Below are 16561 nucleotides of genomic sequence, written 5' to 3'. Positions count from 1 at the left end.
AGATGGTGCTATTCATGAATAAAAAAAAAATTTGCAAATCTAGCTAGAGCACCTGATGATCCTTAGTATTTCCCTCTAGCAAAAGCACTGAAACTGATGATAAATTATTTTGAAATAATTTCATTGCAAATAAAAACAACTAGTTCAAAATAACTTTCAGATATGGCTTGAGTGCAGGAAGTTTTACATGGCACTGAGGTGGACTAGGAACCTAGAACAGGTTGAAAAATCTCAGTAATTGCACTGGTAACTGCTTAAACTGCTTTAGCTAGATGCCCAAGAGAGATCTGCCTTCACCCTACCTGTAAAAAAGAGACTCATTTAGAAAAGATTAACAACTCTTACATTGAGGCATGGGATTTGTATCAGAAAGTTTCTAAGATGGTATTTCTATGAGCTGTATTGCAGAAATCCCACTACAGAGTTTTGTCCACAAAGCCTGGAGCTTGCATTTCTGTTTTTCTGTGAGAGCAATGCTATATTCCAAGATGTCCTTCAGTAACAGTGCCTAAGCATCAAGAATCTGAAGACAAACCTTCAAACAAGGGTCTTGTTTAAAGTCTTCCTGATTTGTGAATTCTTTCTTAGAGCACACATACACTTTAAGACAATATGAAATGATAGGTCAAATACTAAAGATGAAAAACTACTAAAAATGCAAAATACTGTCAAGTTACTTAAATGTATTTCTCAAAATAAGCACTCTGGAATGGAAATTTTTGCACACTGCTTAATGTATTGATTTCAGATAAATTATTTTCTACTGGAAAAGCAAACAATCCTGTATAAAAATAGAAAATAATGAATTTATCAACCCTATTATTGAATACCTGTGCTTTCAACAATAAGGTACTGTTCCAATTCACAATTATTTAGTTTATGGAATCTACTTGGGCTCTTTGAGCACCTCACAACTTGACATTATCAGACACAACTAAAATTAGAAAAGCTATGACTTCTAAAGGAGTGTTTGAAATATTACATAAACATTTATATATGTAATGAAAAACTCTTGACTATTCCCCTTCTTTGCAGAAGGCTTTACACCTGAAAGTCAAGCTGCAACAGTCTACAGAAATACTTATGTATTAGCAAGGAATTGCTTTGTTCTAATACAGTAATCTGATGATAATTGTTAGAGTATCTACGTGTGAAATGAATTTCAGCAGCATATGTGAAAACCAGAAAAATGGTGAAGAGTCTGTTAAAATGAACAGATAAGAGGCTGACAATAAGTGCGACCTAAAAACACAAGCAGAGTATAACTGCTGAGGTCAGAGCTTTTCATAAAGATACTTTTTGGAAAACAGATGCATAAAAATTAACCCCAGAGCTACAAGAAAAAAGATGGTTAAAATTATTGCCCATAACCATAAGTGGTACAGAAGAAATAATACAGAAATAATTTGACTGGTTTTAAAAATCATTCAAAGATGTTATAACGACTTTTAAGTCTGACCGTGCAATGTATTTCAAATGACAATACATAAGCTAATGTTATACCTGCTCAAAACTCAGATACTTCTTTATTTCTCCTGTTCAGACTACTTATTTTTTTAAATTAAAAAAAATAAAAGAAAACAACCACTTGCCATCTTCATGTCGAAGGTACTGGTTTCCACCTCTGTCTCTAGCTAATGACCATGCCTCGCCTTCATCACTTTCACAGAACTCTACCATGCTGTTCTTATCCATTTGCACCCACGTACCTTCTGAATTAGTCACCTGATGCACACACATAAAAAAGCACAATTTATTGACTTCTCAAATAATTCAGTAGTACAATTCAGCAACTACTTATAGTATCTGGAAAACACATTAAATTTCAATCTTTCTATTAGAAAGTAAATGTTAAAAAAAAAAAAGTTTCTTAAATTAAGGCCACAGGCTGAGGCAGACTGAAGTACCAAACCTATTTATGGCATATTTACATTTAGGAGTAATTCCAAAAATTTTAGACCTATTTATGTTCAGAAGAAGCAAAACACCAACACCACAACTTCAGAAAATTCACATAAGCCTAAATAAAAACTGGAGGGAAATAGTCACCAAGATATACCTTCTAATCGATGGTGGCAACAGGAGAATTATAATACCAAGATACACATGAAAGGTTTTTATGAGTATTAATTTTGTTCCTGATATTATATTTAGGAAATAGCATGACACACTTCATCCTTAAGCCCTTCTTAACCATTTAAAATATTTTAAAATACCACAACTGGACAACCCAGAACAGTAACAATAGTTCAGCAACTAAACAAATTGATACAATCAGCAAAGAGAAACAGGAATTTGTTAAATGGTTAGGTCCTAGGAAAACATTTTATCATGAAACAGAATTCTTTCAAAGAATAGGACAAAAAAGGTAGATCAAGAAACACAATTTTGTAAGGAATACTGTAACAGAAATACATAAGCAAGCATAGGTAACTGCAGTGCAATTTCAACATTATTCCAATCAATGCAAAAAGGCAAGAGACACGACTGCATTAGTACTGCTAACATAAACAAAGGTCAAAGGCCAGTATTCAGCATGAGGAGGGGAAAAGCAAACCTGGACAGAGGCAGATTCTTTTGCTGTGGTTACTACTGTTATATACTGGTATCTATGAAGACATGAACTGAAGCTACAAGGATCCATACCTCGCCCACTGCCTTGACTTTGTTTCCCAGAACTAACATTCCAATTGGGATACCTCTAAGGTTAGGGCAGCTTCTGATGTTGTGACCTGATGGGCCAGTCTTCACTACCTTGTACACTCCAGGTCCACCTCGAAGGAATGGCATGTCTTGTTCTTGCATCACTGCTTCCTGTGGGCAGTGTGAATTTAGGTCTTTGAAAAAATCATCAGCATTAGACCTAGATTCCTGAGAAATTTAAAAAAAAAAAGGCAGAACAGAATAAAACCTATTAATACCACCTTTAAACTACTGAGATAAGAAACACTTACTTATAGACTACAAAAGGTAAATTTCAGAGCTAGGATATCCTAGTTACATTGCTAATTTTAGTGTGCAGTGCTGAACAACTAACTACTACTAAATTGCATATTAATTGAATTACTCCTGACATTACTCTTCAAGCAAAACTGGTATAAATGCAACCATTTATATAAAATAATAGCTCATATTTAACATCAGATACAAATTATTTAATCTAACTGCTTTCACTAAACCTTTATCCTCGCTGACATTTCTCAGGATACACATTCATTCCTCCTGCTCTATTTGTGAGATTTTGTTAAAGTCTGGGGCTATGGAAAGGGAATTTAATATTATTTCATACTATTTGGTGATGAAATATATATCCAAACCTGAAGTCAGAAAACACTTTGAATTTCTTACCAAAAAAAGTGGTAGTTACTAAAAGAAAAGAAAAATTACCCTAGATTCTTCAGCCAGCAACAGCTTAACTGAAACCCTTTTATACAGAAAACCATGAGGGATAGGAGTAACAAATGTGCATTTATTTCAGAAGAATGCAAGTGAGAAGCAGGAGCAAGTTCCATTGTACTAAAAGTCATAGGTACTTTTAAAGGAACACCTGAAAGTTACAGACTACATAATGCCCTGCTGGATGCAGCCAGTGGTTCACCTCATTCAGTTTACTGTGTTCAGCAACAGGAGAAGCTTTTTAGAAGCAGCATAAATATCTTTACTAGTGGTCCCTTATATACCTTAAAACCTTTTTATTATGGATGATACAGGGTATACCTATTTTCTTTACTGTCTATTTATCAATCTGATTTCTCTAAATTTAATTTCTTTTGAATATGCTGATACTTTCTGCCTTGACAATAAACACCTCCAGGAGTTCACTCCCTGCTCTGATAAAGAATACTTTCTTGGTCAGATTTAAACCAAACTTCTGGTTACATTATTTACTTTTAAATGAATGCAAATTTCCTCTGATCTCTTTAATTACCATGTTTTCAGCTTTTTTTGGTATGGAAGTCTGTGCATGTGTCCAGACTAATACAGCAGTTTTTTTCAAGAAGGCTCTATACAAAAATGATTCTATTACGTAAATATGTAACTTACAAAGCAAGTTAATGCAAGCTGAGGTAAACTGGTTTGAGAGAAAAAAAAAAAGACAATTTAAACATAGTTTAGATCTTGACATAATAAAGTCTGCCATTCTGGGGAAAAACAACCAGTGGACAAACAAGTTTTAAAATCTCTAAACCAAAATGTACTTCACATTATTGTCTTCATTACAAAGTTCACACCAAAATAAAGTCCATCTCAAAACATTACAGAACTGATATTCAGACAAACACTTCTACAGTCAATTTAAACAGCTTAACTGTACATAACATGTCATGTTCCTAGAATTAAATAATTTTTAAAAACCCATTAAGAATGGTCAGAGTATTTATTAAATATCTGTGTGGTGGCTTTACTTCTACAAATATCATCCTATTAGATGCCACAACTTTATGTGGAGCCTCTAATAACAGAAAAATATTTACCAGTAAATTCTGCTCTAAGAGAGAATGAAAAGCTTTGTTATGTTACTAGGCCACCTCCCTGAATTTCTAATTTGGTTTGCTAAAAAAGGAGAGCACTACTTATTAATTAATAAAAATTCAATAATCTGCCCTAGTACTTTTTTCTCATTTTAGAAGAGACACAGATACAGCACTAAATGCAAATCTGCTACTTCCTATAAAAATAAGTCACAGTAAAACAGACTTCAAAGAATATTGAGCATAAAGTTGAGTCATAAGATGCATTCTGAAAACACGAGATACAGTTTGACTTTTCCTGTAATTTAACTCACCTTAGGGGGTAAAGCTTTGGAAGTCCATGAAAAAAAGTCCAAATCCCTTACTCCTTGGCTAGCATTAAAGACATTCTGAGCAACAAAGTTTGAAAAAAAGAGACACACATCAACAAAGAAATGATAACAAAGAAGTATTGGAGGAAGAAGCTCAAGGGAGTATAATGCAAAGTTTCTCCTCAAGTAAATTTACTGGTAGAATGTTTTGCAAAAGGGGAAAGTTTTATTTTCCTAATCAAGTCACCTGAGTCCATTGCTCACCATGGCAAATCATCCATTACACAGAAACAGTTTAGTATGTCAAAAGCTCAAAATGGATGTAGTGTGTCATGCCATTTACTGAAATTAAGAGCCAGACATCTCTTACAAAGCTTGAAACTTCAGACACAGAAAATCTCATATTTCTGTTACAAAGAAATGGTAGCTGGTCCCATCACAAACCAGTTTTCTAGTAAGATGGTCTCCTGTTCTGAAAGATGATTTCAACCAGTGCAGGACAAGTGCACACAGAATTTTAGTCACCCAGTCAGAACCAAAGAGATGCAGAAGGGCTAAGCTCTCTTGCTGAAAGGAGTTCACTTGCACAGAATGATTTCACCAGTTTGCACATCAAAATTGTACTTTTAACCTATACAGTGCTATATGGAGAACAATTGCTAAAATTCCATTAGTTTTGTAAAACATAAAATGCATTAACTAGTTTGTTATGAATGACTGTAACCCAAATATAGCTGCCAGAAAGACATCACTAATTTTATAACCAATTGCACACACTATTTAAATAAGCACTGCTGCTCTCCTTAATTTTTCTTCCCACAAAACAGTGAGGACAGCATTTTTTAATCACTGGAAAACATGAAAAAGAAGCCATCTTTTCTCCATAGGCTAGTTCCTACTCATTTCGAAGAAATTTTCACTGTTTCTGTCAAATGCAAGAATAGTATACGTATAGCAGTAGTAACAATCTTATTTATGGTATTTGTGATGGAATCCCTTTGACAAAGCACCCATTTCATCTAAATGAACCACAGTATCAGAATCTAATTTCCTATCCCATCCTGATATGGGAACCAAGTGAAATCGCTGCTCGGCACCTGCATTAAAATTTAACAGTAGCTAAGGCAGTAAATCCTTTCAGGCAGAAACAAGTACAAAACACCCTTGGCATGCTTCATCTGTATTCCTTGAAAAAGCACTAACATGTTAAAAGTAAGCAAATCTACACTTTGATCACATGATAGAAGCAAATCATCTACTATATACTGCTTGTAAACATTAAGTTTCAATAATACAAATGATCTGCCATTTTGACAAAGAGAGGGAAATTGTCACAACACCAGCATTTCTTTAGAACTGAGTACCTTTATCCACAGCTGAAGGAGGTAGCCATGCACTAGTGATATATGCTCTGGGGCACTGGGGAAGGGTCTCAGATGGGAAGATTAGCAAAGTAAAGGTTTATCAACTCAGCATAAAACTATGGCAACTATAAAAAGCCTACATGTGCCTCGTGAGTGTACTTCAGAGGCATCCAACCTGCTTAAACTGCCTGATTCTATTACTCTGCAGCATATCGCCTTTTTTCTGATGGACTTCCACTGAGAAACATGGACTACCCATTCCTGAAATATTTAGGTATCATTTCAAAGATCTATTTTTCTACGTAGGGCTCTATGTGTAAAATACACAAGGGAAACCAACAGCAGTGAAGTGGGACCGTGCTGGCTTAGAAACACCAGGAAGATCAAACTAGAAGCTCTGTTTTGCTCTGTGAACTTGAGAACTTCCTGCCTATTATAACACTGCACACCAGTTTAGATGAATAGATCAGGCAGCTACTTGGGAACTAGGTTTTCATTCTGAGAAACTACTAGATAGAAGCTTTGAATTTAGCCCTTATGCTATCATCTGTAGATTTAGTTGATGCTTTTTTTCAAGACTTTACTGTCCAAGATCTAAAACTAATTTTAGAAATTCATAGTTTTCCCAATAAATTCAAAGTTTCAGAGATTAAAAAAAATTAATTTGTTTTGCCACAAAAAATCATTGGTCCATTAGGAAGCATTTAAAACCTCAGTTATTCTTTTTCAAAACAAAGACTTATCTTAAGCAGCCATCTTGACATTTTATCCAACATAGTCTTACTCTTCAACTGCTTTCCATCATGCTTAAAACAATGACAGAAAATTTTGTCAATGTCCTTCAGTGTTTCCACAGAACATTCAGCTTTCTGAGGTTCTGTGATCAAGCACTGGAGTCTACATATTAATATTAATTCTTTCTTCCATTGCAATAATGGTTTGGAAAAACAAATTTTGCAATCCTTGTTTGCCTGGGGAATGTAATATTGTATCAGGGTACAATATTCCTTCTTATAAAGTTTTAAATTTAAAATGAAGTAGTGAGAACTTAGAATGTGATTTTTTAAAAGACAAGCTCCAGAGTTTGACCAAGATCAATTTCTATTTCTTCCTAGTGTGCACTCTTTTGTATCATATGTTCTTTTCTCCTAAGCACTATGTGCAAGCAAGAGTAAGTAACTGTCTGCATAAGGAATTTTACAAGCATTTTTTCAAAAACAGATACCTGAATATCATAAGACTGAAGGAAAAGTAAGTACCAGAGATAGAATCAGCTTATTCAAAATTGCAATCTATTAAATTCACATTCTCATAATTATCTACAATGGATTGGACGCACAATTTTAGATCAGGGGCTGTAAAGTAGTCATGGAAAGGAAAAGAGCAACAGAAGAAGAACTGAAGACTTTCTAAGAAGGTAAATGAGCACAGCTCAAATAAATAAAACACTGACAATACCATCGATCTCCCCTTTCCTATGATAATTTATCTTCAACTATAATAGCTCTAATAAAAATACAGAAAGTGCATTCATGAGATCCACAATATTCAGTATTTGCTTTATCATAAAATACCTAGTTAATGCTAATAAACATACATAAAATGAAGATACAAAATATACATCAAGATGAAAAGAGGTCACAATTAACACTGCCAAGAACCTCTACTGTTTTTAATCTGCTCACTGTTCCATAATACAGTGAAGAAACAGAATAACTAAAACTTTTTAAAAAAGTTTTTACACATTTTCCAAAATGCACTAAGAAATTTTATTTACTTAAGGGATTGATTATAAAAAGCTTGTATATTTAAATATGAGAAAGCAATGTAATTGGAGATGACAAGTCTGCCTACTCAGAGTTGAACAGAAAATGAAGTCTAGTTGAAGAAATGTGACATCTATTTATACAGGGAATACATGGCCTAGCTCAGGCATTTGATCTTCCCTTTGCATTTTCAGTAACGCAAGAGACTTTCTCCAATCTTCCTTTTAAGCCAAAACTGGTTGAGCAGCTCGGCTTCAAAAAATCTCACACAATCAAATTTTTTTCTCCTGCATTCTGCTCATCAAGTCATTCAGCTACACAAAATCAACAGGATTGAGCAGATATGAATTATACCACAATTTAATCTAACAAAACTTCAGCATTTATTACTTAATTCAGTATCTTTTTTGACATAAATCATTCATCTCTAGAGGACTGCAAAAATCAAATTTGACAGCTTGCAAAAAAGAGTGTGATTTGAAATATTTTCAACTTAGTAATCACCATAAAAATGATTTTAAACTTCCTACCAAGAAAGCAGTATCTGTGCAAAGGAAGGATCTAGTAAGAAAGCAGTATATGCTAGACTAGCATGCTGTAAAGACTTAAGGCATTCAAAAGTCAGCCTCTGAACCTTATGTTTTGTCACCTTTAAAATACAGAATGTTAGAAAACTATTTTCTTCCTTTTTCCTCTTATTATTATAAATCAAACCAACAAATCTTACTGCTTATATACTGTCATAATGAAATAAAATAGCTTCAGGATATGCTGAGTCCTCCTGAAAATCTGAAAATTAGAGCCACACAAGGAAACTTTTTTGACAGTAGCTCAGAACACATTTCTTGCACATGCAAGAGTTGCTCTCATAACCCTTTTGCTATGTTGGCTGCCACTTACAGAGCAGAAGCTAAGAAAGCACATGACTTTTAACTTGTGTCACTCAAGACGTGTGACTGGCTACCTAAAAGAAAATTAGGCACATCTAAAGCTCATAACAGTCTAAATGGTAACAAAACTAATTCATAAGAGTGTTCAACAACCCCCAAAACCAAGAGAGAATCTTTCATCTGAACTTCAGATGCAGAGAACAAAATGTTTGAAAACTGAATGTTGTTTTTCACTCTTGATTGTACCTGACCTCCTTATTCATATGAAATTTGAATTCTCAAAATTATGCTGTCAAGATTGAATGCTCAGTTATTCATGGCAGACATTTCTTTCCAGGCTTCTCTCAAGGAGCACAGCATATGCTCTTCCCTAGAACCACATGTATACCAGAGCTATATGAAATATGCCAAGCAGTAAGTTCTTGCTAATCACAGACAATTGCTGAGCTCAAAAATATTCCCTTCAACAAGTAAAAAGGTACTGAAGATAGCTAAACTAAAAAAAAAACAAACCACAAAAAAACCACTAACCACAACTAATAAAAATCTACCAGACTATAATACCCATCTAGATAAACAATATTTGCTAAAGTTAGTTACTTAGTCAAGATAAATTCACTTTTACCATGGGTGAACTGGTAAAATACAACTACTGCACAGAACTATTAATATTTCATGGAAGTATAACACAGCAATTTTCTAATGGGAACTAATTTCTAAGGCAAAAAATACAGGCAAAATTTTAAACAAAGCCTAATTTTTTTCAATGTTTTCATATGTTCTACAACAGACTAGAAAAACACTGTGATGACAGGCATATTTGAGTGATTGATTTCTAAATACAGAAATAATTTGCTTCCCAACCCAAAATTAAAATAATTTCCCAAAAAAGGATTCTATTGAAAGAAATCTACAGATAAAAATACACCAACAAATAATTTGTAGACAAGAAGACCTTGTTATACCATGTAACACTGTTTGGCAGAATAGTCACAGGGCATTATGAATTTCCAGATTTAGCTACTAGCAAATAGCCCAATTTCACTGGAACTGGGAATATTTCAGTTCTTCTATAATCAAAACCATGAACAACATAATAGTACTGGTGCCAGTGTTTAATTTAATGAAATATTTCTCAACTATCTTCAGTTGCAGCAGCAGCTTACTCAGGTAAGATGACAAATCAAATCTAAATAGCAGTATCAATTACATCTGATTCTCACATTCTGCCCATAAGAAAACAAGGTAGTGCCCACTCTCAGGAATGCACGAAAACAGATGAGCCAGAAAGGCCTGCATTTCATGAATCTTTTGAGAACTACTGGTTTAGCTAATAAAGCTTTTCCTTCTTTGTCTTTCACATTTTTCAAAAAACTGCAATTGGTTTCCAGAAGAGGTCTAACCTTTAACTGTAGTGATAACAATCACCATTAAAGTTATTCACTTTCTGTTAACTCTTATTATAAATTCAATGTTTGTCTTGAAGCTCTAGGGTTCTTTGATTAGCTAATGAAGTGGTAACTTAAGGATTCAGGTATAAAACTCACAAAAAACATCCACAAAACCCAGAGCCTAAAGAACTTTTTTGGTTGGTTGGTTGGTTCTTGTAAAAAGCAACAATTACATTGATTCACTGTAGGCTGCAAGCCTCTTCTGAAATCATAGCACCAGTGGACACTTCACAGACAATGTTATCTAGCATAAGAAACACCTGGTGCAGACCACAATCTAAAACTATTCTGCTTTTATTATAGCAATCTCTGCACTTCTGTTTCTCTTTTAGGAGAAGAGGCTTCAATATAAAAAGCCTCATACCTTTCTACACTCCACCCTCATTACACAGTAGCCCTCCAAAATGCAAACACGTATAAGGTTGTATTTGATAATTAAAATATTGTTTACCTCAGGACTTTTTGCAGCCTTAATTAAAGAAAGTCTTGTAATGAGGATAGAGTGTACTTTTGGATATTTTTCAAAGGCACCTTTTACTTACGTCAACAGGTACCAGAAGGCTCTTGCCAAGATGTTGGTTAAAAGACAGACACCAGGCTTCAGTGTAACCATTCATGTTTGGAACATACTTCTTTATTGTTTCATCATTCAGCCTCAGCCAAACACCATCATCATTGTGGATCTATGGGAAACAAGCAACAAGAACGAGCCATGCCCTCCTGTAACTGTTCTGGAGCTAGCAAGGATTAACAGACTTCAGGCAGACAAGAGCAGCAAAGAAGCAACAATCCTTACAATGCTGATACAACAAAAGCAGAGGTAAAGAGGAATATTGACAAAATCAGAATTCCAAAGCAATGGGGAAGCATATCTTTTTATAAGTCAAGGCATGAAGACAAATTTAAATCAGATCATGCAGTAAATGAGATTGCTTTGAAATTAAAGAGGAAAGAAAGCCAAGCCTTAATAAGCTTTATAAATTCCCCACTTCCCATTTTTCCATTGCTGGTATGACTTTGTAAATCACAAAAATATTCCTTGCATATGAAATTATATTGTAAGAAAAATACATGCATAGTAGTCTAACACGCTGGTAGTGATCTTTCAGATCTCTGTGTAACAGATGCAATGAAAAGGACATCTGCATCTGAATTTTTGTGTATAGTTGAAATAGTAAGTAGTGAAAAGCTAAATCTTAAGAGGTATTATTGTAAGATGAACTCGAGGAATTTTCTTTCCTTGTATCAGTATCAAATGTTTGTTACACAGGTTTGAAGTAAATGAAAGGAAATGACAGCTTGAAAAACTAAATTAGTAAATTTAGATTTTTGCAATTTATGGTCTTAGGTTGCATATGTCAGCATCTAAACATGGAAAAAAACCCATTATTTTGCATGAATTACCTTTACATGTCAGCCCAATTTTCAATAGAAATGTCTTATGGATTACCTCATCAATGAAAGTGATGGATCCATTGACTTTCACTATGCCTATCTGCTCACTCTGAAGGGAAGGGTGGCTACGGATACGAAGCCCTGCACTGTCCTTGGCCACAAATTTGCGAACCTAAGAGAAGCAAAGAAAGACAGTAAGGAAGAAAAAAAATTGGAACAGAGCTCTCAGAGTAAAAAGAAATAGGTTTAACAGGTTCTGAAATGCCAGTGACAAGACAGCAGTCTTAAGAGTTACAGTTTGTTGCTAGTTTCCCATGGTTGCTGTGTATAACTTCATTTTTCTACTATAATCAAGAAAGTTATAATGTTCCAAAACACCATAATGTAAGCATGCATTAACTTGGAAATATTTCTGTTATACCCTACAATAATCAGTACAACCTTCTGATTTTTTTTAACACACACACACACACACACACAGAATTCATTCACTGCTGAAAATTTCACCAGATCTGCATTTTCAAATTTATAATTTCTTTTAACTCATCAGCCTTGGATTACCATTTCTCAGTTGTGCTACTGCAGTATTCACTTTAGTCAGCTTTTTTTTACCAAAATTTGGTTATTTTCCTTAGCTAAAGAGTTTAGCTAGCCATTTTAAAATAAAATAATCTTTCTACTTCTTTATCTTTCAAACAGCTATTCCAATAGCTTCTTCCTTTTTTTTCCACAGGAGGGTTAGAGCAGAGGCTTCTTGCTATTAGCTGGACTTACTACAGCACCACAAAATCTTCCACTTGTTATTCACTATCATGTTTTTTACCATTCAAACATTATCAGGCACCTATCCCATAGAGAACAAACACAAGGCATCCTATTGGTCTCTCAAAACCAGAGATGCATATATTCTATTCATATGGTATAAAACCATTAGGTTATTTTCAGGTTATTTTTTAGGAAGGTTATTTTCAGACTTCACAGGTAAAAGTGATAAAAGTATCAATGGAAATATGGATTTTATCTATTACAACATAAAGCACAGAATGATGTGTAAGGAACAAACTTAGGGATACATAACAAAAGGTAAGAGCTAAGTGTATGAACCTTTTTTCCCTAAAGGAATTATTTAAGAAATCATATTTATTCTGAGGATAATTTAAAAAACAAAATATAAAACCAACAAAACTCCAAAACCAGAAGCATGTAAAGGATTTCATACATAAATTACTCCAAAATGTGCAAGCTTTTGCTTATTAACAGTCTTCTTACTTGTAATACTTAGATTCTCACAACAGACAAAGCTAGGACTTTCAAGGTCCTTGTAAAAGTATAAACTAAATCACTGCTGACAGCATTCTAAACACAGACAAACAAAAAACAAAGTCTTGCAAATCAGGGGTCCTTGCATCATGTTACTTCAGAAAATTGTTATGACACTTTGCTAGAACTTGGATTAAACCTTTAATTTAGAGGAAAAACTCACATTCCAGATTTTGAGCAGGGACAGGCCTGGAAAGAGCCTTCTTCCCTTTTGCAACAGCTAACCTAATTAGTTAATACAAAACTTCAACCTATAACTAGAAATTACTTAAGGATCAGATCCACTGACAGACAATACAATAAAAAACAGATCAGGAGTTCTCTTGTGCTCATTTCTGACCATGATGAAAAATTGTATCATCTGTGTCTTCTATCTGATACAGCGCCTCTTTGCTAGGAATATTTCTGTATAGCACAGTGGATTTGTAGCTCCGTAACACCTCCACAGGCAGTTCTTCCATGGAGCATACACCTGGATTCCAACTGAAGAAGTGACTAAGGCAGAAAGGCTGAGCAATCAGGATGTACATCATCCCTACAGCAGTTTTTAAGACCTGTATTGCTGTGCTTTTTTATCTGACAAATCTGCAAAGAGGTACACGTCACACCAACACACATCACAAGAAAGGGTGTGTGTTGTGTGACATGTTGTCCAGGATAAAGCAACCTTAACAAGGGGGTTGGTCTATGAAGGGGTGAGAAAAACCACCCCCAGCCCAGAGCTTTTGGGTTTGGTGGTTGTTTTTGGGTTTTGCAATCAATGCTAGCTACTTGTTGTATCAGGATGGTAGAAACCATCAAAACATGTTAGTGACCAATCATTCTGGTACCAGTCTTGCACCTTCAAATTCAGCTAAATTAGGACCATTTCCTTCTAGTTGGTTCCAACTACCCTGAATTACAGTACATAGCTTGAAAAACAATGTTTTCCTCAATAGGATATGGAATCAAGTTTCCTGCAAGTTAGTTAATTTAAGCTTTGCAGACTAAAGGAGGCAGCAATTTTTATGGGCCATATACCCCAGGCTGAATACAGATCACTATCATAGCTTCCTTCAGATTTTTCATCTGACTTCAAATAACAGAGAAGGAAGAATACACATATAAAATCATAACACAGTACCCATTTTCAGCTTGCAATTTACATGAGGTTTGGCTACAAATCTGGAATGTTCCAGTGCCTCAATGAAAATATTTTGGTGTTTCTAGCTGAGAACAGATCACCACTAAGAATGCACTCTTGGTGTCCTTTGGTTACAACTATCTGAAATTTCAGGCTGACAAAGATGATGGAACAGCATTTAGAGCTCAACTATGCCCTTTTTGTCAGCAAAACATGATTTGGTACACTGGACTGTCTCTGCCTGATACATGTCTAATCTGCATTCTTGGCTTCAGCAACACAGAGCACAGTACAATTACTACCTTGCTGTATTACTTACAATATTGCTGTTGATACACAAAGAATTATCCTGATTTGTTATGTGATTTATTATGACACAGAAGAAAGAAGACTGATTAAATGATTTACCATGAAAAGTCTAGTTTAACTTTTCAGCTGGCTCTACAGACACTATGTACAGGACAAAGATGGCTCCTTTTTCTAAGAGACAAACTTGGAAGAAGAAATGAGACATGCACACAGTGTAACACAAGGAGAGGATCAAACACTACATAACATCTCAGAACTCCAGAGGACTGACTTCTGTCAAGTACTTTGACTGTTCTTGACAACACAGAGTTATCATGTATGAACCAATCACACCAATTTCCACTGTAATAATTGAAAAGAAAAACAGAACTTCTGCTCGGCAATTCATCTCATATCAAACCAGATTCTCTCAACTTGGGCACAGCAAAATGACACATATGATGATCACCTTGGGTGCAAGTATAATGAAGTTGCTTGAGATATAAATCTCTCTTAGTAGGAATTGGGAGTTCTAATTAAGATAATGAACTAACCAGGCAATCTTCCTTCCAAGAGAAGGGAGAAAGTCTAAAAGAAGCTTCTTGGGGAAAAAAACAAAAAAAGAGAGCCAGTGAGGGGTAAATGCTGCATTGAAACTAGAAGTACATTTATTATTTTTAATTTGAGGCATGGCTCCAGGGAAAAAATCTTGTTAGTAGTAAAAGCAGATGCTGGATGCATTTTAGAGACTGGGGAGCCATACAACAAAGTTACTGTCTCTGGATTATCCTGAAGTCTAGAAAAAAAAAAATTAGGATGCACTGCAAAGGTAAGAACTTGTCAGAAACCTGATCGTTTTTGTAACCATGTATTTCTTAACCACCTTCCCAATTTCAGTAGGACAGGAAAGACAACCTTGTGCCAATAAACCAAAAAAAAAACCAAACCCCAAAAAAACAAACGGACCAACCACAAAAAAAAAACAAACAACCCACCACCACCAAAAAGGAAAAAAAGAAAAGTGCAAGGTATCTCCCTCATCTAGGCATTTTCCTTATACCACTGCCACCCACTTCAGCTGATTTGCTTTATTGTGTCTACTTTAATCCTTCAGGGTGGAATGATAAGGTGAAATAGGGATATCAAAAGCTACAGAAAGGATACCTTTAAAAAACACAATCATGCCATTCTCTAAGGAAGGAAAATATACCAAAGAAACTGGTTATGGATTTTATATTAATTGAAGATGCCCATGACAAAACAAACAAAATCTTTGTAAAAATTTGTGCACAATTAATTTCACAGTACAATATAAAAGAAATAGAACAAATAATAGCGCAAAATTTTGTCTGTGGCTTTAACAATAGCTGTGATATGTTTGTGTGACAAGCCAAGGCAAAGGCAGTTTCTGTAGGGCTTCTATCAGTTTTATGAATTCATGTACAAAAAGAAAACAAAGTGAATTTGTTTCATTTTATCCAGTATAAGAATTTCATTCCATCAGCATGTTAAAGTGATCTGCACATATCCTAAAGTCTTCAGCACTATTATATGAAAAGTATACATTAAACAACAAAAAAGTCCCACCCAAACATAACTATCTGTTTTGGGGTTTATTTCAGTTCTCCAAACCTTGTTTGGCTGAGGCTCTGCTTTTGGTTTAATAAGTTGAGTTCCAGGAGGTATCATTCCTTTTGGAGGATCTTTTACTTTCACTTCTAGTCCAGCATCTATAAGCAAACAAAGACTAAGTTTAAAAAAATATAAGGGGATATATCAGTTAAATAGCAACTATCGTTTATCTGTACATTTAGAGTAAACAAAATAACTGCTTGCTTATCTGTCTGCCAAAATCAACACTTGCAGTTGTTTCATGGGGCAAGGTATTAATTTTTGAACATTTCTATTTTCATATGTGGAAATTTACAGAGATGTGGTTTCGTGCTGCTGTTAGATATCTGCCAGTACATACAAAGCACTATCAGCTAATTTGGTATCTTAATAGTGTCTGTAGGGTTATGTTTCAAGGTATGGTCAACACAGAGTCTAGTGTTTGAGAGGTGCAGGTGAAAGCTTCTGGAGAGGCAGTAGCTTACACAATGCTGTACTGCTACAGAAGCTAATTGCTACATGTGAGACAGTTAAGAGCCTGAAAAGCCACATTAAGCAGCCGGAAAACGC

General features: G+C 34.8%; 1 protein-coding gene across 1 annotated transcript in view; it reads right to left on the bottom strand.

Annotated features, from left to right (window-relative positions):
• The window catches only part of MYCBP2 (MYC binding protein 2), a 174321-nt gene that overhangs the window by 44562 nt on the left and 113198 nt on the right, over positions 1 to 16561 (bottom strand). The window contains 5 exon segments of the mRNA XM_036387571.2: positions 1593 to 1725; positions 2647 to 2871; positions 10797 to 10937; positions 11705 to 11821; positions 16013 to 16110. Coding sequence (XP_036243464.1) covers positions 1593 to 1725; positions 2647 to 2871; positions 10797 to 10937; positions 11705 to 11821; positions 16013 to 16110 — 714 coding nt within the window.

The sequence above is a fragment of the Molothrus ater genome, chromosome 2 (genome assembly GCF_012460135.2).
Source record: "Molothrus ater isolate BHLD 08-10-18 breed brown headed cowbird chromosome 2, BPBGC_Mater_1.1, whole genome shotgun sequence".
Taxonomy (NCBI): Eukaryota; Metazoa; Chordata; class Aves; order Passeriformes; family Icteridae; genus Molothrus; species Molothrus ater.
Note: the sequence above shows the minus strand (reverse complement) of the source record. Positions and strands in the feature narration are given on the sequence as shown.